Source organism: Macrotis lagotis, chromosome 3, assembly GCF_037893015.1.
Source record: "Macrotis lagotis isolate mMagLag1 chromosome 3, bilby.v1.9.chrom.fasta, whole genome shotgun sequence".
NCBI classification, from domain to species: Eukaryota; Metazoa; Chordata; class Mammalia; order Peramelemorphia; family Peramelidae; genus Macrotis; species Macrotis lagotis.
In genome coordinates, this window is record NC_133660.1 from 124,271,073 (window position 1) to 124,293,121 (window position 22,049).

A 22,049-nucleotide genomic window follows, 5' to 3' on the forward strand; every position below is an offset into this window, starting at 1 on the left:
GTGAAAAAAATTCCTTGAGGAAGAACAATATGTGACACCTACTACATCATATAGTTGGATAGATGGCTGGATTTATGGAATCATTCATTTAGTACACAGACCTTGGGCAAAGCAGATGGACAATGAGCTTGTCCCAAATTTGAACTGGAAACACCAGAAATTTGCAATATTTCAATAATTCCAAGTCTGTGCTGTAAATGCTGATTTTTTTTTTACCAGTAATATCTGTAGTTAATGCTAAATGGCTATGAATCATGGTACATTATCATCTCAGAGGAATTAAAAATTTGAGGTGACCTAAATCACAATGTACATTATAAGAGTGGGTGCAAGTACAGTGAAACACTTGTCAATGACTTGCATATGAGAAGTCATATAAAATGTATGCTAAAGGACATGTGTGATAACAGGTGGGCTGGCCTTGTGTCAAAAGTGAAGTATAACACCATAAATCTGCAAATGGATGATTGTTAAACTATCTTTGCATGTAGTCAGAAAAATAAAAAGTTATAAAAAAATAAAGTCAGGTATAGAAGGGTGGATGAACCAAATATTGTACTGTTAGCTATAAAATATTACAAGAATCAGAGAGAATTCTCTAGCCTCTTCTATAGAATGTTTTATAAATATATATATGTATATATATATATAATACATATATATACATACATACATACATATATATATATATATATATATATATATATATATATATATATATATATATAAAGCTCAAATAGGGTATGAGAAAGTATGAATGGGCTGAAACTTCTATCAGTAGAGGTAAAGAAGTATTGAAGAGGAAGAATCTAGTTGCTATGATATATGGTTCTAAGCTCTTTTTTTTTCCTTGGCAGATGGTTGCTTATTGTTTAAAGTTGGACAGGAAAAATTTGAGTCAGATTATATACAGCTTAAGTAAAATAATAATCTGGATTTGATCAGACACGTAGTATATTAATATTAAAGTACAATGCTATACTGAAAAACAAGGACAGGGACAAAAACTAAGGTTGCTGGAACCAAAACCCAGTTTTTATACTTATTATTGGCCTTCTCTCTTGTACATTCTTTACTTGTTCACATAGGGCATCACATCTATGAGGAATTTTGACAGGCAAGTACTCCCTGGCTAGTGATTTTTGGTGAGGTCCAGACACGTGATTCTATCCACATATGGAATTCCTAGTGTGGAAATATTCATCTTAGAATGTAAAAAATAACTTAAAAAATTTAAGATTCAATAAATACTAGGTACTTACCTATCAGGGTTTATTAGTGATCGTATAGTAATGGCAGCCTTTAGTCGCTGCTTAACATCTAGGTAGCTAGAAGGTTCATCAAACATGAAGCTATAAAGAAAACAAAAAATATCTATATATAGAGAGATAAAGATTATCTTTTTACCCCATTCCCCACCTACCTAGTACTCTCTTAAAAGTCAATGGGATATAAAAAAAGGTAGGTTTAGAATTTGTTGGATCTAGGAGTCCAAAAAGGAAAGGAGATATAAAAAACAAGGAACACATTAGGTGAACTAACCCCAAATATCTTCCCTGTCATTGTTTTTCCTCTTAATATATAATATAAAATAACATATACCATATATCATATATGATAATATATACCACATATAACATTTAAATGGCAATTCTTATGGAGGTTGTAGGGGAAAAAATGTATGTTTGAGTGTGTGTTTAAGTGTAATTTCTTTAAACATTAAATCATTAAGGTTTGAGTTGGTTGATTAAATGGGAAGAAGATGGAAGTATGATAGTGATGTATGCCTGCCAGAAGGGATTTTGATAGTCTTCGGGGGAGGGGGGGTTAGTTTGGGTATCCAAACAATAACTGTAATATAATTTTTCAGGGAAAAGGTATCCACAGTGCCAAATAACTGACTTGAAAACACAGAATTAGTAAATTAGGGACTGCATTAGGGATTTCATATACAAGACCATGACATTTCTTCTTACTTGAAGACAAACATTTGTCAAATGAATAAGTTTTGTACAAATGGGCACCCAATAGCTTCAATATTTCTCCTAATGCAGAACTTTTAATGCTACCCTCTCATTTACTTATTAAAAGTCATATGAATCTTAAATATATAGGACTTTCACATATTATCTCATTTGATATTAAGCAAAACATCTGCAAACTAGTCTAATAATTAAGTGACAAAAAAGACAAGATTAACATACATATCTGCTTTCTGTATGCAAACAACAGCACAAGCAAATCTTTGCAATTCTCCTCCTGAGAGGTCCTCAACATTTCGTTCTTTGAGATGAGTTAAGTCTATAATAAAAAAACACCGAACCATTACATTTAATATAAGAATGGAATGTTTAATACACACATGCATTTTTTTAAAAAAAAAATAGCCCTTTACAATTTATAAAAGTGCTTTTCACAAAATATTCCTGGGACCTAGGGAGTACAAATATTGTCTTATCACTTGAAAATATGATGAAACTGTAGCTTGGCAAAGAGAAATTTCTATATAGTCATAAAACTAGTGAAGGGCAGGGCCAACAATTAAACCTAGGTCTTTCTGAGTCTAAGGCACTGACCTCTTTTCCACTATCATATCCTTGAGGTAAATTCATATCTGATTTTTAATTTCTTGTGTTTTGATTAGGTATATTAAAATACACAAAATTAATAATGCTAGAATTAACAATGAGTTTTTAAATAGTAAAGGCAATTTAATATTATCTTTTGAATGTATTATTTTCTATATGTGTTAACTATCCAAATACATTAAAAATCAAACACACAAAAAACTTACCAAGCTGCTGACACACAATAGCTTGTGTCTTTGTTTCATCCTTCCGGTCCAAAATAGAACCCACAGTGCCCTGGGGGAAAGGATTAGAAATATGTATATGTGTGCGCGCTAGTGCACACACATTTATTTTAATAGCATGTGCAATACAATGAAATAGTTATGAAGATTAAGGGAGATAAGACTCCCTACTGCCAAGCTCCAATTGAAATGAGATAATAATTTAAGTCAACAGTTAGAATGAGCATGGCATGAAATGGTAGCTGGGTAGAGAATAGGGAGAATGTTCTGGGGGTGATATTTAAAGGGTTAAACAAAGTTTCACATACTGTATATGCTCTTGTTTATGAAATATTAATTTTAGAATCCAAATTCTTCCAATATATGACTGACCTTTGCAGCTTTGGGAATCTGGTCCACATACTGAGGCTTGATAATTGCTTTCAGGTCATCTTCTAGAATCTTGGTGAAATAGTTTTGCAACTCAGATCCTCGAAAATAAGTCAAGATTTCTTGCCAATCTGGTGGATCCTTGAAAAATAAGAAACAAACTAGTCTAATTACTGACTCAAACTCTAAAGCCCAATTGCTGTGAGATGATATGATTAATGGAGCACCAAATAGGTTATGGAAGTTAAAAAATCGAAAGGAAGTCTCACTAATGCAGAATATTTAAAATATGTATCTTCTGTCTTCAGGGAAGAACACAGATTTGAATTTAAAGGGACTAGGTTTAAATCATGGTACTTTTATTTACTGTGCAATTTTGGATAACCTGCCCCAGTCTCAGTAAACACATCTGTAAAACAGACAAGTTAGGTTAGATGGTTTAAGGTCCTTTTGAGTTCTATATTAGGGCTATCCAACCTTACTTTTAAAAGTTTTTATTGAAACAATAGACAATATATTTTGATTTGCCATGTTAGGGAGAGCTCGGCAGTAGCTAGGCTTCGTTTTCTAAAACATTTAGTAAACCCACAAGGGACCGCATAAAATCGCATTGCAGGCCACATTTTGGACAGCCCTGTACTAGATCTATCTTTAAAGTACCATTCAGCTCTAAACTCTATAGCTTTAGAATGGAGAGAGAGAACTGATATGAAAGCTAATGTCTTGGATTCATAAATAATTGTACTCACCGAAATAATTGTACTCACGGAAGTACAATTTATAAACTAAAATGATTAGAAAAATATTAAGTACCTAAAACTTGAGATTACTTTCACTTATTTTCGTGAATTTTAGAAACATTATGTCAAAAGGCTAACAAAATTACTTTAAACTGGTTTACAAAGAATCAATACCTACATCATATTTTCCAAGGTTTGGTTTTTGTTTTCCTGCTAAAATTTTCAAGGCAGTTGATTTTCCAATACCATTGGTTCCAACTAATCCCAAAACTTCACCTGGACGAGGGATAGGCAACCTGCATAGTAAATAAAAATACTAATATGGAAAAGCACAGACTTCATCATGAGAAAGCTCTAAGTTGTTACTGAATCACCTACTTTAAGGCATCTGCATCACACACATGTCCAGTAACAAGCAAAAAGGTAAATTATACATAAATGCCAGTTATTATTGGCAATTAGAAAATACAGCTGAGATGAACTTTAACTGTTAATTGTTAGAAATGCATCCATGACCAGCATAACTCCTAATTTTGCTCATTCAACTTTCTTTCAGAGATTATTCTGGAGCAACTTATTTACCCTAATGCATAATAGGAAAAACAAAATTTTTTGATATATAAAAATTTCATATGATGAGTTCAAGTTACCCCAGTCTTTTTTTTTTCTGTTATACCACTTTACTCACAAGGAGGAAGTGCCACATCAATGAGACATTCTACCTCCTTCCCCCTGCAGCAGTGGATCCTTAGAGCTGGCTGGTTGAGAAATAGCTTTTCATTAGCAAATCTATACTACTATATTCAAACTGTAAATGCCAAGAAGAAAAAAAAATCTCATTAAGAATGGTAAACATTTTTCTGTTCTTCAGTTCATTTTATGTGATGTTTCTTGTATAACTAAGTCTCTAAGAAAATACAAAGTCAAATGCCAAAAATGGATATACCCATGCTAGTATAACTATAAGCTGCTCCTAAATTTAGCTGTCAAATCCCTTGTCTCAGATCTTTTTGAAAGATACATATACTATAAGTAACGGTGATTACAGGCTGCACATATTCATGCATGTCAGAATTCAGGAAAAAAAAACAGCTAGCTACATTTAAATCAACATGGCATATTTTGGAAAGCATATTATATACTCAATGAAATGGATTTTCAGAAAATTCCAATACTGTACTTCTACCTGGTGTACATTAACAAATTTTTCTTCCATTTCCTCCTACCTGAGTATCTGAAAGGCACACAAATTTAATCAGATGTATTTTACTTTAAAATACTTATGGCATATCAAGTAAAAAAGAAAGTTAGCTTGAAAATATACCTGTGAAGTTTGAAGGCATTGGCACAATATCGATGTGTTGTTTCCTTTTCTAGGTTGCTAGGTAAATTGACGATTGACAAAGCGCCAAAAGGACATTTCTGTAATTTAAAGCAAGATTCATTTATAAAATATATCATCATCAAATCAAATTTAATTTAGCAACTTTCTTTTAATTGGTGAATCATCAAACTCTTTTAGACTTCTTATTGCTTGCCACTGAGGCACTTTTCTGATCTGCCACTCACTCAAGGGATTACCATTTTAGGAAGGACCACCAGTTATGTTTCACCTTACTTAAGCCTGGACCCTCACCTGCCACTCTGGAGAAACTGTTTATTAAATGCTTGTTGACAGTCTGACTTTCTCAATTAGCTGTTCCTTCCTTGGTCTACCATTTTCAGAACTCCATGTTTCACTCACAGCTGGACTCCTCTGCACCTGCTGCCTTACTCATTAGTTTTCCCTCATCTTTTTTCTAGTGCTGCTTTCCCTTAATAGAATATAAGCTTTATGAAGATAGAAACATTTATCTACTACTTTTTATATCCCCAGTTTAAAAAATACTTTCTGTGCATATGGATTTTTAAATTATATGAATATTTTATTTGTTTTCCAATTACATACAATGGTAGTATCTACCAATCATTTGTTTTGGCAAGGTTTTGAGTTTTATAATAATTTTTCTCCCTCCCTCCTTTTCCTCCCTGACAGAATTTACATTTGTATCCATAATAAGCACAGGTTGAAACTGAATGTGTTGTGAGAAAAGAATCAGATCCAAAAGGAAGAAAACACTAGAGATAGCAATATTACACAATATGTAAGACAATTTTAAAAAATTGAAGATAAGAAGCTTTGGTCTTCATTTAAACTCTACAATTCTTTCTCTGGATACAGATGGTATTCTCTACCACAAATCCCCTAAAATTGGCCTTGATTATGTGCATATGTATTTTTTTATGATTGTTGGATGCCAGCTCTGTGGGGAAATGGACAGCATTAAAACTGGATCAAATATGGTACTGAAAGACTAGTTTCAGTAATCATACCTCAATAAATTGAAGCTGGAGGGGAAAGCAAAGGATACTTATTTTTTTAAAGTTACATTAAATAATTAAGGAGCAAATAAGAATATCTAGCTACTCCTTTTACTTATCATCTGGGTCAGATGAATTACATTCTCTGGTATTGGGGTAATTCAGGGAATGTGAACATTGAGTCATTTTCAGTGTCATTTGAAAGATCATTTTTAGGGAAAAGAATGGTAATAAAGAGGGCTTTAGAAAAACCATGGAACGAGATCAAACAGGTTAATGTAGGATGTGCAAAGTCTTACAGAAGTAGAAGACTTCTGAAAATCAGACTGGACCAGATAGTGATCAGATAAGAAGGACATGAGAATAGAAGAGGTACCACATGGCTAAAGGAGGATAAATATTGTTCCAATTTAAAAAAAAAAGTGGGGGAGATAAAAGAGTTTTTAAATTTTAAGCTAGTGGGGGTGGCTAGGTGGCATAGTGGATAGAACACCGGCCCTGGAGCCAGGAGTACCTGAGTTCAAATCCGACCTCAGACACTTAATAATTACCTAGCTGGGTGGCCTTGGGCAAGCTGCTTAACCCCATTTGCCTTGCAAAAACTAAAAGAAAAAAGAAAAAAAAATTAAGCTAGTGAGCTTAACTTTGGTCCCTGCTAAAATTCTAGCAACTTCTAAACATTTAGAAAAGCATGCAGTGAGCACATGAAGAGACATCATGACTTTAGGAAGAATAGGATATGTTAGAAAAATTTTAGTTCCTTTTTGACAGGGTCATAGCAAATTCTAAATTATATATAAAAAAAGTATTAGCCAAAGCTTTTCATGCTACTTTTGTAGAAAACAGGGAGCTAGAGATGAGAAAACATATGGTTAATGGATTTAGGACTCGATATAATGGCCAGTCTCTGATGGTTGTCATTAAATGGCCTGATGTCAACTTGGAACAAGTTCTCCTTCAGAGACCTGTGCTATCTCTGTGCTGCTGAATAATTTTATTCAATTTAATTATTTGAATGAAGATGTAAATTTATACAAAATCTGAAGATGACATAAATGAATAGCCAATAAATGCCAATAAACATTAGATGAGAATTAGGACCCAAAAAAATACTGACCGGCTAGAATTGATTTGAATCTAATGAGAAATTTGATCGGTAAGGTTGTAAATCTTACTCCTGAGTTTTAAAACCATTCACAAATTTAAGTTTGGGGAAGGCATGGATACATAGTTTCTCTGAAAAAAAATCAGATTTAGTGGACTGCAAACTTGATAAATGATATCACCAACAATGATATAGGAGTGAAATATATTTAAAACAGTATTAATGTTAAATTTCTAAGAATAAGAATTAGTTACTAGTTTTGCTCTGAGTCAGGACATCCCTTCGTTCAGTATGTATTTCATTCAATTTTGGGTCTGATAATTTATGAAGGAGGGAGTATCAATGTGAATGAGGTGGCCTTGAATCCCCATTATCTAAGGATCAGTTGAAAAAACTGTAGAAGCTTGGTATAAAGAAAATTCAGAACATGATAGTTGTTTTTCAAATATCTGACAGATTGTCAAGAAGAAGGAGGATTAGTCTTGTTCTATTTGACTTGAAGAGAGAGCTAGGAATAAAAGGCATCAGTCAGTTATAGAGAATTGATTTAGGTCTGATGTCAGGAAAAACTTCTCAACAATTATAGCTAATCAAAAAAAGTAGAACAGATCATATTAGAACACAGAACATTCTCCTCTGAATAATGTTCCTGAAGATGAAGTGAGATTACAAGTTCTGAGGTATAGAATGACTAGAAAGATAAAGTCCCTTTTAACTCTGATGTTCTGCAATTGTCATTCAAGTCATTTCTTTCTTTTGTTTGTTTTTGCAGGGCACTGGGTTAAGTGACTTGCCCAAGTTCACGCAACTAGGTAATTAAGTGTCTGAGGCTGGATTTGAACTCAGGTCCTCCTGACTCCAGGGTCGGTGTGCCATCCACTGTGCCACCTAGCTGCCCCCTTCAAGTCATTTCTTATACAACTGTAAACATCCTATGAATCAGATTCTGGAGAATAGTTGTAGCAGCAGATTTATTTGGAATCCACTTTAACTCCTTGCTACCTAAAAATGAACATGTGTTTTTAATCTTCAAAATATGAAAAAAAGCAATTATCATCAAATTGAAAAACTTAAAAAACTATGATAATTGTTAATCATTTGATAGCTATTGATTTTGACAAGTTCTACTCCTATTTTTCATATGAACACAACAACGTTTGTATTACTTTATCATTTAATCAAGACTGGTAGGAAGATCAATTACAACTCTGAATTATAATCTTAGAAAACTGCTTGGGGCTCTGAGACCCACTGCCTTCCTCATAGGCAATGTGGATCAAAAATGGGACTTGAATTCAGGTTATCCCACCATATCCCACAGTATCCTTCCCGAAACAAATGTTTTCATTTTAGAGAAAACATTTTTTGAATTCTTCTCTTTTATCCATTCTATCACCCTTTTCCCTTTTCTGAATGAGTTCATTCCTTGTTCACTCAAAGTTAAAACTATTATATGCCTTTTCCTTTCCATTATGTCCTATAAGAATGTTTCCTTTCTTTGGTCCCCATGGCCCCAAACCCTTATTGAAGAAAAAGGTGAGGAAAAGGTAAAAGGAATGAACTGATTACAGTTCTTTGGCCTTTCTTAACTTGAGTCCAGATGCACTGCATTCTTTCTCCTTTTAATGTCCTCTTTATAAACATTCCTCTTAAGTTTTGCTTGAGACTCCTCCCTTTCTATTTCCACTCTCACTCCATCCCTCTTTCTCTGTCCCCATTCTAAACTAATCTCTTTGAGTATGTTAAACTTTCATTTATTCAATTCAGATAAGATTAGGGTTTACAAAATGCTTCAAAATGCTTATTTTCCCCCCATCTTCCCCCTTTCTTCTTTCCCTCTTTCTTCTAATGTGCCCTAAAGAGGAGTATTTAAATTTCAAGAATTCTCACTTTCATTTTCTTTTGCCCCAATATCAAGAATACTGTAATTTAAATGATGAAAGGTTATAAATTTAAATCATTTTCAAACACAATAAGGATAAAAACGTGAAAATATTGTTTGTTAAAAGTTTACCATCATCAAACATACTGTTTGTGTGAGGAAACAAAGAGTATTACAGTCATTTTGGAGTCAGGGAATTTACATGAAAAAAATGACTGCACTGATAGAGACTTTCACAAATACATACCTAAGGTTTTAAAATCACACTATACAAAGTCAAGTTCTCAATTTCATAAACTGTTTCTGCAGAGGTTTTTGAAAATCAGCAGTTTTCAAGTATTTTATGACATTGTCAAAGTATATTTAAGACAAAGTAAAATGAAGAATGTAGTTAATTTGGATTATCAGATAATGGCTGCTGTCATTTAAAAAACAGATAAAATTCCAAATAGAAACAATATTAAAGCTTTATGTATTATTTCTAGTATTTTTATGGACTATCACTCTTGGAGAAAAAAATTATGTAATATTCAAGTAAAATTTCTGTAATATTCATAAGTAAATGAAAAACTGATTGAACAGTCTGGATCATTAATTCCAGGGAGAAGGCTGCTCTAAACATTTTGCACTTAAAAAAGAAAAACCAGGACTTCAAACTTTTATAATTCAATGTAAATTTACAATTAACCCAACACTGGAATAAGTCCATAAATTCTTTAGTGATCCCAAAGGAAAGGGATTCCTTTTCTCCACACTTGAAGATTAATAAAATTGAGACCATATATACAAATCAATAAAGGTTTACAACAGAACTGTTTTTGTTGATATGCATGTACACATGTGTGTATACATAAGGAAATCTATAATGAATATATTTCATTTATTATTATTATGTATTATATAATGAAGGAAAACTGCACTACTAAATTTTTCTATCATCCTGTTTATTCTACCTCTTAAAAAGTGATATTCACAAGCTTGTATTTATTTTTGAGCATTAAGTTGCCATTATAATAAGAGCATAGGGAAAATAATTTACCTTAATACAAATACCACAACCAATGCAAAGTGTTTCAGAAATCCATGCTATTTTGCTCTGTGGTGTGACCTCTATGCATAGTTTTCCTGGTAAAAGAAACAAAGTACAAAATACTTTAACAAGTATAACTATGATTACTTATTATGATCATGAGAATATAGCACTAATTTAGCTGTTATAATTTGGAGCAGAACAGGGTGTTGAGAAGTTCAGACATTGATATTTTAACTTACCTCAGTCAGACTTCCAATACATATTGCTAGCATTTTTTTGTTATAATATTTTGCTTTGAGAACTTTGTGTTAGTCAAATTAGTCTAATTGTTTTCCTATTTTATCTGATCCTTCCCTGCTTCTGTTTAGATTTCTACTACAACTCTACCAGATGAAATCCTTGAGATCTATCTCAATTAACATTCTTGATTAAATCTTTCCTTATTCTACTCTACTTCAAAGTGATAACATTTTCAATCTCCCAATTTTCCTGTTTCTTCCCTGTTTTCTTCTGTTTCCTAATTAGTCTGTATATGAGTCATTTATGAGCACATCACAGAATCTTAGAATTGAAAGGAACTTTAGTGATCTAATCCAACTCATATGGTTTACCTTTCTATTAAACTGTAAGCTTTCCATAGCCAAGGACTATGTAATTTTTCCTCCTTTGTATTTCTAATACCTAACCTAGTGTATTCAATGTCTGTACTTAAGACTGTTAAATTCTATTGTAAATCTGCCTTGGAAAAAATAAAACTAGTAAGGATCTTCCTAATAACCTATTAGGTAGGTTATTCAACTTATCTACCCAATCACTCCCTACTAATGTACTCTAACCTAATCTGTTAAGGAAAACTATACTCAGACCATTCTCATATATATATATATGAATAAAGCTGTTAGAACAATCCCGCATTAAAAATTTCCCCAAATTTATTAAGCCAAATTAATTTGTTTAACACTTCCCAGGATAACTTACCCATTCGTACTACTGGACAACTCTTTTTGCACTCCTGTCGGCATTTCTTTGGCTTACATTTGTCATGATTGACAATAGCAATTCTTGTTAATTTGTCTGCCATATTCCTCAATGCACGCTTACAATATAGCAAGAAAGATGATTTTGTAAGCAAGAGAAGCAGGAACCCAGGTCTTCTTGATTAAAATAGGAAAAAAAATACTGATTAAAATAAATTATAGCAAACTGCTTATGTGTCAAAATGTTAACATCAAATATTCATATTTTCTATGAAATTCTGTCATGTCAAAAATATGAATAGGTAATAGGTTCAATAACGAAAAATATGGTATGAAACAATTAAAAAAGGGGAATAAATAACTCAAATGAATTTTCTATATCATTATCTACAATGGACATATTATGAAGCACTTGCATTAATGATGTTTGAAGTGTTGAATGTTAATCACATCTCTTGAGCTCAAGTTCTATAATTAAGACTTTTCCTTTGTCTTTTTCTTGACCCTCCCCACTTCATCTTTACTAATAATCTTTTCCATACCTTAAATTGTCCATAAGCATTTGAAATTCAGCATGTCTAAAAAAGAATTCATTATCTTCCTTTCAAGATCCTCTCTTCTTCCCAACTTTCTGATTACTGTCAATGACATCACCAGACTCTTAGTCAAGTTCCAACTCTGGTGTTATCAACATATCTGTACTCTAATTTATTTTATCAAGTCTGGTCATTTCTATCTTCACAATATCATTCCTATATATCCCATTATCTGCATTTATAAAGTCACATCTGATTCAGACCCACAATTCTCAAGTCTTGATAACCTTCTGATTGGTCTCCCTGTTTCTAGTCCTCCCTAGGTTAATTTATCTTGGTAAATTCTTTACCAAGTTTAAATAATATATAAAACTGATGAAAATTACCAGAAATCTTGCTACAAATTACTTGGCAAATCAATCTGCACTAAGCATTATAACTCAGTTGTCAAAGTGATTTTCCTAAAGTGCATGTCTGACCAAGTTATACACAGTCCTCTTAACTGAAGACAAAATATAAAATCCTCTTTGGCCCTTTGCAACCAGCCCAACTACCTTTCCAATCATTTGATTTTCTCCCCTCTAGGCCAAAGCTATGCTAGCTTACTTGCTATTCCTCACACCTAAGTCCATTTCCTAGTTTTGAACCTTCTCAATAGGTACCCCTACTTCCTTCTCCATGTCTTCCTGGCTTCCAGACTCAGCCCAAAAGAGATCTTTTTTCTGTTGCCCCCATTGTTGGTACCTCTTCTCCAAGATTACTTTCCATTTACTCTAGATATGGCTTATATGACCACAGTTATTTTTGTATTGTCTTCCCCCATTAGAATATGACATTAGCTGGTTTTTGAACTCTGCCTCCCAGCACAAGGCACCATGGCTGGCACATAATAGTTTAAGAGTGTTAAATAAATACTAGCAAAGTCTAATACTGTGGTCACTTTAACTTCCCTTAAGTTGCTGGTAACCATGTTGCAGTAAACAACTTGCTCAAGCCTTATAAATACTAAAGGCATTCTCTTCAACGAATTTTTTATTTTCTATGACATAAAATATAAAGGGTTGGAAGATATTCAGAGAATAATATAATCACAAAAATTAAAATTCTAACAAGAGTATTTCTAAGTGTTATTTTACATCAATGTAATTATTTACTAAGCTTAATCTATAAAACTGATGATGCTTGATTGATATGTCTTCCCTTCAAATTCTATTGCATATAAACCTACAAAAAGCAGTATAAATCAGAAATGTGTGCTAAATGATTCATTTCTCATGAAATGGTAATATTTTGAAACTACCTGACCATCTGACCTCTATTAGTATTTAGGCTAATAAAACATTTCAAAATAAAAATTTCAAGCTATGTAATGATTTGGATGTTTAAGTGCAGAAATAGAATTGGAGGTGGTGAGAAATATAAGCAGCAGCATAGATGACTAGAAAATTATTTATATTACCTAGCTGTGTGGCCTTGGGCAAGCCACTTAACCCCATTGCCTTGCCAAAAAAAAAAAACTAAAACTAAAAAAAATTATTTACATACTGAAATAGTAAAATGTGGCAGCATCTGGGGAAACAAATTTTACAGATCTGTATTATTTCCATAGATATGACAATTTAGTTGTGTTCATGTGTTTCTAAGCCTTTCATGATCAAAATTTGCTCTTTCTTGGAGAAAAGATGCATATGTAATAGTCCATCAATGGACACACATAAATAAAATGCCAAATCCATGCCAGGATCTGTTCAAGATGTTTGGGACAATAAATACATGAGACCAGTTCCTGATTTCTAGGAGTTTACTATTTTACTTGGCAGATTCAGCACATTCACAGATAAATTAATACAGGATATATACAAAAAAATGCTCCCTTAATCTGAAAAGGGTCTTCTGCAAATACAGGGATGAATAAAAACCTGGGATTTGAATGTGAATTAAACTAGGGGTTTACCTCAAAGAGGCGGAGGAGTAAAATGAAGGCATTCCAGGTATGGGGTACAGATCTGCAAAGTTTGTAAACTGGAGATGCAATATAGCATAACGGGCATAGCAAACACCAGCTTGGTTGGAAATGAGAATGAAAATCTAGGAAGTAAAGTATATTCAACCTATGAAGACAGGCTAGAGTCAACTGTAAAGGGCTTTTTTGTATGAAACAGGGAGGTGTGATGTAGGCAACTGACTCCAAAAAACAAAAAAGAAATAGATCCAAACTATATTTGATAAAGCAAGCAGAGTAGAAGGGAAATACAAAATCCTCATATCACTCCACTGCCAACATAAAAATGCAGACAAGTAGAAGCTGATGCAAATATGTTCTAAATACTAACAAGGGTGGAAAAAAATTATTTTGCTTAAAAAAATTCTCTTAAATAATAACTACTGACAATTATATTTTATATTGGCTTCGTTTTGCAAAATGCTTTTACTTAAGTTCTATCATAAAATTTACGTGATGTAGGCAACTGATTCCAAAAAACAAAAAAGAAATAGATCCAAACTATATTTGATAAAGCAAGCAGAGTAGAAGGGAAATACAAAATCCTCATATCACTCCACTGCCAACATAAAAATGCAGACAAGTAGAAGCTGATGCAAATATGTTCTAAATACTAACAAGGGCAGAAAAAAAAATTATTTTGCTTAAAAAAATTCTCTTTAATAACTACTGACAATTATATTTTATATTGGCTTCGTTTTGCAAAATGCTTTTACTTAAGTTCTATCATAAAATTTACGATCACAGCTTAAGAGAGAGAGAAGGAACTTCAAAAGACATCTAGTCCAACACCTTCATATATGTTAAAAGATGCTCTCAGAGAGGAGCAATGTTAAGTGACTTGCTCCCATGACACACAGGTAGGGACAAAAGTGAGATCTGAGCCCAGGACTTGGTGCCAAATTCATCAGTCTTTTTCACCGCACCTCATTTGTTAATTTTCAACTCTTCAGTCAGTAGGGAAGGTTAATATTATTATCCCCATATTAAGAGATGAAGAAACTGAGGGTCAGAGAGGGGAAGTGATTTGTCCAAAGTCAGAGTGATCAAAAGAATCAGAGCCTAGATTCAAACCAAGTCTTTCTCATTCTAAATCCAGTTTGGTCATCAAATTATGGAAAATGAAACAAAACTGATTCATCACAGCAATTAGTACTCTGACAGCATTCAATAAATATTTAATAGTATCATATGAGAACTCTCACATCTCTATTCATAGCTAGCCATTGCTCCCATAAAAACATAACAAGTTGAGAATAGTCTACAATAAGTTCAAAAAGCCAACTTTAGATATTTATAATGCCATGTCCATTTTGGGGGCAGTTGAGTAGGGCTTTAAAAGGAAGGGCCCAGATGTGTGATTTCACAGATTTAGCTGCTAGTGAGGAAAGGATTCCCTCTGCTGATACAGACTGTCCATGCTGTAAGTGACAGAGTTGCAAAGTAAACTCCAGTAGAATCTAAATGTCTTGAGAGCAGGGTTTCATTTGTCTTTGTATCCTTTGTACCTAGCATACAGTAGGCATTAAATAAGTTAAGAGAGTTGCCTAGTCACAATATAAAAGTGACTATGTCATGTAGTTAGTTGCAAGATTCTGCATGCCATGACCCACACTCTGTCCATTAAACTAGGCTGTCATGGGAGATGCACAGAGCATGGGTTTAATAAACGTTTACTGAATTTTAATAAATAGAAAAATATTTTTAATTAATGTCTTTCCCATTAATTTCTTGGTAATTTTTAAATTCTGTTCTTTTTAAAAAAAAATCATTTTTTTTTAATTTTGGGGTTGGTGAGGGAGGAGTTTTTTCAGTCCAAATGAAAACTCAAGATAATGACTAACATCTGAGGGCTTGGTTGTTAGAAAGTGGTGATTATCTCTATACACACATGTTCTACTGGGTAAGTGGCTACAATCAAAAAGCCATGATTGTGACTGCCCAGCTGTCAATACGGCCCATAGGTAATAATTTTTAAAAACAACAAAGCCTAGTCAACAGATTTCAAGCGATGTAATTCAAAAGCTTAATACAGCCTGTACACACACAGACACACACAAAATCTCCCTTAATTTGAAAAGGGGCTTCTGCAAATGGGAGGGATGAGTCCAAACCTGGCAGGGGAATGTGAATTAAAACTCGGGCTTTACTTTAAAATAGGCAGGGGAGAAAAATGATGGTCCTGGAGGATAAAAGATAAGTTGGAGTCACTGAGGCTCCAGGGCTGGGTGTCATCTCTGACTCCTCCCTTCCACACTGGGGCCAACTGCTTCACACGATCGGCCCGCTTTGTTCGGGGGCCCGGAGGGCGCCTGGCACGCCATGCCCGCGGGGCCGGGCAGCTGTCACCGTCCAGTCCTCCTTCCACCGCCCCGGGCGGCTCGGGCAGGACCTGGCCTCCTGGGACTCCCCGTCCCGCGGCTCCCCCCGGGCCCGGGGGGCAGGCAGGGGCCGGCGGGTAAAAAGCCGCGTCCGAGCGGGGGCCGAGCGCCCTCAAAGAGCAGAATTACTGGAGAGTCGGCGCAGCAGCGTCCCGGCCTCCGGATCCGAGCGCCGCGCCGGCTGGGGGAGGGGCGGCGGCCTCCCGGAGGGCCCGGGGCCGCTCCCCCCCACCTGGCCCCGGGGGGACGGGGGTCCTGCGGGCCCCCCGCGCGGCCGGAGCCCCGAGCTCGAGCCCCGGCGGTTCCGGCGGCGCCGCCGCGACCCTCCCCGGCCTAGCCCCGGACCCTCCCGGGAGGGCTCCTCGTCCCCGTCTCCGCTCGGCTCCGGGTGCAGCCGCGGCCCGGCTTACCTGGAGGAAAACGACCGCCCCGGGAAGCGGGGAGGGCGGCGGCGGACGACCTAGGATCCGGCCGCGGGCCGCACAACGTGTTCCTGCGGCCGCCGGCCAAAATGGCGGTGCCCAGCCGCCGCCTCGCGCTCACCGGAGAGACGGGAGTGCGCGCGCGCAGAGGAGCCGGGGCGGGGGGGGGGGAAGCAAGAGTGGCGGCTGACGTCATCGGCGTGCGCCGCCGGGGCTGTTGGGAGCGCGCGGAGGTCCGGAGAGAGCGGACGAGGCGCTCGGGCTCCGCTGCCCCGGAGCGCCGGCTGGCCAGGCTCCGGCCCGCAGAACCGTAAGTGTGGGGCGGCCGGGCGCTTCCGCCTCCGTGTGCCTCGGCCTCCTCCGGCGGGGCCGTGACGTCCCCCCCGAGAGCGCGGCTGGGCGCGGAGCCGGACCCGCGTGTGGCCCTCCGCTGGGGCGCGTGCTCGGGGGCCGCCGACGCCGCCTCCGGGTCCCGAACGGGACCGCGGGGTGACTGCTGCTCCGCCCGAGCCCGTTCTCTTTGGTGTAATCCCTGCCGGCAATCGGGAAAAATTGCCTCGGAGCCCCGGGAGCAGCTGCGGCGTGAGCGGGGGTAGAGCCCGAGCCGCGCGCCAGGGAGGCGCTGGCCCTGGCCCTGGCGCTGCCCCCGCCGCTGGCCCTGGCCAGCCCCGCCAGAAGCGGACCCGCCAAACTGCCCACCCACATGACACTGTTACTCCTTAAACACTTCCCAGCTGCATTTTAATTGAGTCCGGCGGTGCGGCCCTCGGAGGCAAGCCAGCAAACTCTGACCTAGTTTAGATTCATCTTTTCTTTTTTTTTCCTATTTTAAATTTATGATAAAATGATTTTAACACACCGGATTTTTTTTTTTGTTTGAACTCTTATCTGTCAACCTGACTTCTTTCCTCAAATTTTGTGTTTAGAGTCAGTATGAAGTAAAGAGTTGATTTTTTTTATCTTTTATTTTTTTTTAATTTAAACGTTTATTTTCCCGGTATCCTTAAAAAAAAATCTCTGTAAAATATCCACAATCAAACAAAACAGATATCCACATTGATTCTGTGAAAATTATGTCTCATTCTGGATCTGGACTCTGATTTTTTTTCGTTTTTGGTTTTTTTTTGGCAAGGCATTGAAGTTAAATGACTTGCCCAAGGTCACACAGCTAGGTCAGGTCCACCTGACTCCAGAACCAGTGCTCTATCCATCTAGCTGCCCCCATATCTGTGGCTTATAACTGAGAGTGAGTGGCATTTTTATCATCTTCTTAAGGAATTGTAGCTGTTCCTGTCATTGATCAGAGTTAAGTTTTCTAAAGTAGTTTGTCAGGGCTGCTAGGTGGCACAGTGGACAGAGCACAGGCCCTGGGGGGGGATGTCAGGAGGACCTGAGTTCAGATCCACACACTTAATAATTACCCAGCTGTGTGGCCTTGGGCAAGCCACTTCACCCCGTTTGCTTTGCTAAACAAATGAGTGAATGAATGCATGAATAAACGAACAGACAGACAAATAAATAAATAAAAATAAAGTAGTTTGTCTTTGGTACTGCTCATTTAACTCTATCAGTTCATATGGCCTTCTGAAATTTTCCTGAAATCATTCCCAGTGTCGCTTCCCACAGTAGAGAGATGTTTTTATCATATTCATAAACATTCTCCAATTGATGCACCCACTCCTAGATTCTGGTTCTCTGTTATTGCAAAATTAGCTGCCATAAATACCTCTACACATAAGTGCCCCTCATCTTTTCTTGATCTCTTGGGCCCAATTGTGGCAGTCCTTTGTCTATGGAGATTTTTGTAACATCTTGGGCATAATTCCAAATTGCTCTGCAAAATAACCAGCCAAATCCCTTGATCTACCCAGAAAACTCTTTTTTTTCCTAAGTTTTTTTTTAAGGCAAACAGGGTGAAGTGGCTTGCCCAAGGCCACAGAGCTGGGTAATTATTAAGTGTTTGGAGAACTCAGGTACTCCTGACTCCAGGGCTGGTGCTCTATCCACTGTGCCCCCCAGAGGACTCTTAACGTGCTTGCTTCCCCCTCCTTTCAACACCTGTCATTTTCATCTGTCAATTTAACCAGTCTGAGGGTTTTGTATTCTTCAGTTTGCTTTTCTTCAGTTGTTCATGATTTGGAGTGTTTTTTTTTCCCCTAGGACCATAGATAACCTAGATTTCTTCTTTGAAAACTGCCTGTTCAAATTCCTGACCCTCTATCATTATTCATATAAATTTGCTGCAAAGGTCTGTGATATTTAAAAAATTTTGAGAGACACAATTTCTGGGTAATTTAATCATTTTAATTAATAAGGCCAGCAGGCTATTAATACAAGGATTGTCATTTGGCTGTCTCATTTAGACTAGAAACAATCATGGCAGTGGACTCACAGTTTATATACCCTTCAACAGAATGATTGGTCAGTGAGGGGATGAGAATGACCCTTGGACAGAGAAATTAAGTCTATTCAGATCACTGATAACCTAGGACTATCTAGACAAAAGAAAATGTCTCCACAAGCTTGAGTAGAAAACAATGGGTTTCCCCATCATAGATTAAATTCCTTGTAAGGTTGGGTGGGATCTGCATATAAATTCAATTTCATTATTATGCTTTTCATAAGACTGATTTTTTAAAAATCAGGAATTTGGAAGAAGCAGGGAGCTCTGAATCCCTCTCCAAGATATTGTTTATTCATAATGATTTTGCTCATGCTACTAATTTTGACTGTTGATTTTTTTTGTGTGTGCCAAAATTATTAATTTAATGCAACCCATATAATCAATTTTACCTCCCATGATCCTCTCTATCTTGTTTTGTCATGAACCTTCCCATATTCATAGATGTAAAAGTTTTTTTTTTGTTTTCCTCCAATTGACTTATATCATCTATTTTTGTCTAAATGTATCTATGTTGAGCTTATTTTAGTATGTGGTATGAAATGTTGGTCTTTGCCTAGTTTCTAAAAGACTGCTTTTTAGTTTTTTGTCATTTTTATTATATTGGGTTGTCTATCTAAGAAACAATGAATAGTTAGAATTATTTGAGTGAAGAATGTTTTATAATTACGTATTAATAGTTCCTGAGTGTATCTTGGCTAGTAATTTTTTTCCATGTTACCCTAAATTTCTATGTTTCTCAAGTATTTTATATTGTTTGGAAATATTTAAAATATCTATTCCTGCTGGGGTTTTTTTTTTAAGTAACATACAGAACTGCTGATTTTTCACACATTACAAAAGTTGTTCATTGTTTCTAGTTTTTAGTTAATCAACTAAGTTTCTCTAAGTAAACCATTATGTTATCTGTAAAAAATGATACTTTGTTTTCTTGTTTTCTTGTTACCTATTCTTAGTGCTGTAGCTAACACATCTAGCATGATTGATAATAACATTGGTAATAGCCATCCTTGCTTCACTTCTGATCTAATTGGAAGGGCTTTTAGTTTGATCTTCATTATAAATATGTTTGATCTGGATTTTAAATAAATGCTGGATATAATTTATTTTTTAGGGTTTTTTTTTTTTTTTGCAAGGCAATGGGATTAAGTGGCTTGCCCAAGGCCATACAGCTAGGTAAGTATTAAGTGTCTGAGACCGGATTTGAACCCAGGTTCTCCTGATTCCAGGGCTGGTGCTCTATCCACTGTACCATCTAGCCATGGATATAATTTAAAGAGAAATTCTTTTTTTCTAGTCTTTTTTTTTAAAACAGGAATGGGTATTGTATTTTGTCAAAAAATTTTTCTGTATCCATTGGTTTGATTATATGATTTTTGTTGTCATTTATTGTTAGTTATTCTGATAGTTTTCTATTTTGCACAGTCCTACAGTCCTGGTATAAATTTCAGTTGGTTATAGTGTGTGATTTTTGGGATATATTGCTCTAATTTGTTTACTAGGGTTTTTAAAATTTTTCTATCAATATTCGTTATTGGTCCATAATCTTATTTCTGTGTTTTTGATCTCCCTATTTTAGGTATCCAAACTATATTTGTATCAGAGAAAAAATTTTATAGGACTCCTTTATTTTTTAAAAAAAGTTTGGATAATATTGAATGATATATAGTTTTAATTCATGGAATTTGATTGAATTTCCTTGTAATTCTATCTAGTCATTAGATTTTTTTTCCTAACTTCTTTATGACTTGTTTGCTTTTTTTTTAATATAAGGTTTTTCTAATATAGGTTATATTCTACTTTCTCTTCTGTTAAAATGGTCAAGTTACATTTTGTAATATTCATATATTTTATTTAGATTGTCAGTATTATTGCCATATAATTGTCAAAATAGCTCCTCGTGTTTGCTTTAATTTCATTTTTGTTGGTGGAGCATTCACCTTTTTCACTTTTGAATTTGGTAATTTGGTTTTCTTGGTTTTTTTAGGAAAAATTAAATTGACCAATGATTAAAAAAACATTTTCTCTCTAAAACCATTTCCTAGTTTATTTTCAGTTTTTTAAACTTTGTTTTATTATTATTATTTATTATTTTCTCCCTTGATTTTCAGGATTTCCAATTTTGTACTAGGGGATTTAATTTGTTCTTTTTCCTAGGTTTTTATTTTCTAAATTGCACACCCAGTTCAATGATCTGCTGTTTCTCTCTTCTGTTGATGTAAGAAATATAAAGATTCTCCTAAATACTTATTTGGTTACATCCCACAAAATAATAGATTCACATCCATGCCTTCTGTCTAGGGAGACTCCTTCCAATATGATAATTTCTAATGATAAACTTCTTAGGAGATTCATATATCATCTTCCCCTATGGAATTGTAAATAGTTTTAACATGATTTCTCATTTATGTTTTAACTGTTATGCTTCTTTTGAATCTTCTTTGAATGTCAATTTTTCTGTTCAACTCTGGTCTTTTCATCAAGAATGTCTGGAAATCTTTTATTTTACTAAGTGTTCATTTTTTTTTCCTCAGCAAGATTGCTCTGAATTTTGCTGAGTAAATTATTTTTGGTTGTAATTCTAATTTCTTTGCCTTCCAGAATATCATTCCAAGCTCTTCACTCCTTTAGAGTGGTAGCTACTAAGTCTTACTTGATCATGACTTTTCTCCAAAGTATTTAAATGATTTCTTTATGATTGTTTTCAGTAATTTCTCCTTAACCCTAGGGTTTTGGAATGTATCTATAATAATTCTGCAAATTTTCATTTTGGAATCCCTTGCAAGAGGTGATTTGTAGATTCTTTTCAATTTTTACTTTGACCTCTAATTCAGTCTGGGAAGTTTTCCTATAATTTCTTGAAATATGATATATAGTCTCCATTTTTGATCCTGCATTTCAGGTAGTCCAATAATTCTAAAATTATCTTTTCTCAGTCTATATTCTAGTCAGTTGTGTTTCCAATAAGGTAGTACACATTTTCTTCTTATTTTTTTTAATTCATGTTTTTGACTTTGTTTCTAGATGT

At 35.6% G+C, this 22,049-nt stretch overlaps 2 protein-coding genes across 14 annotated transcripts in view; one reads left to right on the forward strand and one right to left on the reverse strand.

Moving 5' to 3' along the window:
* Nucleotides 1–16,741, reverse strand: part of ABCE1 (ATP binding cassette subfamily E member 1) — a 29,607-nt gene extending 12,866 nt beyond the window's left edge. Inside the window, exons 1-9 of one of the 2 annotated variants that reach the window (XM_074229207.1) lie at nucleotides 16,609–16,741; nucleotides 11,281–11,453; nucleotides 10,309–10,394; nucleotides 5,246–5,343; nucleotides 4,100–4,217; nucleotides 3,185–3,322; nucleotides 2,795–2,864; nucleotides 2,205–2,301; nucleotides 1,263–1,352 (exon numbers count right to left, since the gene is read on the reverse strand). In XM_074229207.1, the coding sequence (XP_074085308.1) occupies nucleotides 1,263–1,352; nucleotides 2,205–2,301; nucleotides 2,795–2,864; nucleotides 3,185–3,322; nucleotides 4,100–4,217; nucleotides 5,246–5,343; nucleotides 10,309–10,394; nucleotides 11,281–11,383 (800 nt within the window). In that variant the 5' untranslated portion in view covers nucleotides 11,384–11,453; nucleotides 16,609–16,741. Of the gene's footprint in view, nucleotides 1–1,262; nucleotides 1,353–2,204; nucleotides 2,302–2,794; nucleotides 2,865–3,184; nucleotides 3,323–4,099; nucleotides 4,218–5,245; nucleotides 5,344–10,308; nucleotides 10,395–11,280; nucleotides 11,457–16,608 lie in introns of both variants that reach the window. The other variant, XM_074229206.1, reaches the window with a different exon arrangement.
* The window catches only part of ANAPC10 (anaphase promoting complex subunit 10), a 694,704-nt gene that overhangs the window by 501,110 nt on the left and 171,545 nt on the right, over nucleotides 1–22,049 (forward strand). Inside the window, exon 1 of one of the 12 annotated variants that reach the window (XM_074229214.1) lies at nucleotides 16,832–16,930. The exons of 10 other annotated variants lie outside the window; for them this stretch is intronic. The gene's annotated coding sequence lies outside the window, so the exon portion shown is untranslated. Of the gene's footprint in view, nucleotides 1–16,831; nucleotides 16,931–22,049 lie in introns of those variants that run through there. One more of the 12 variants, XM_074229213.1, reaches the window with a different exon arrangement.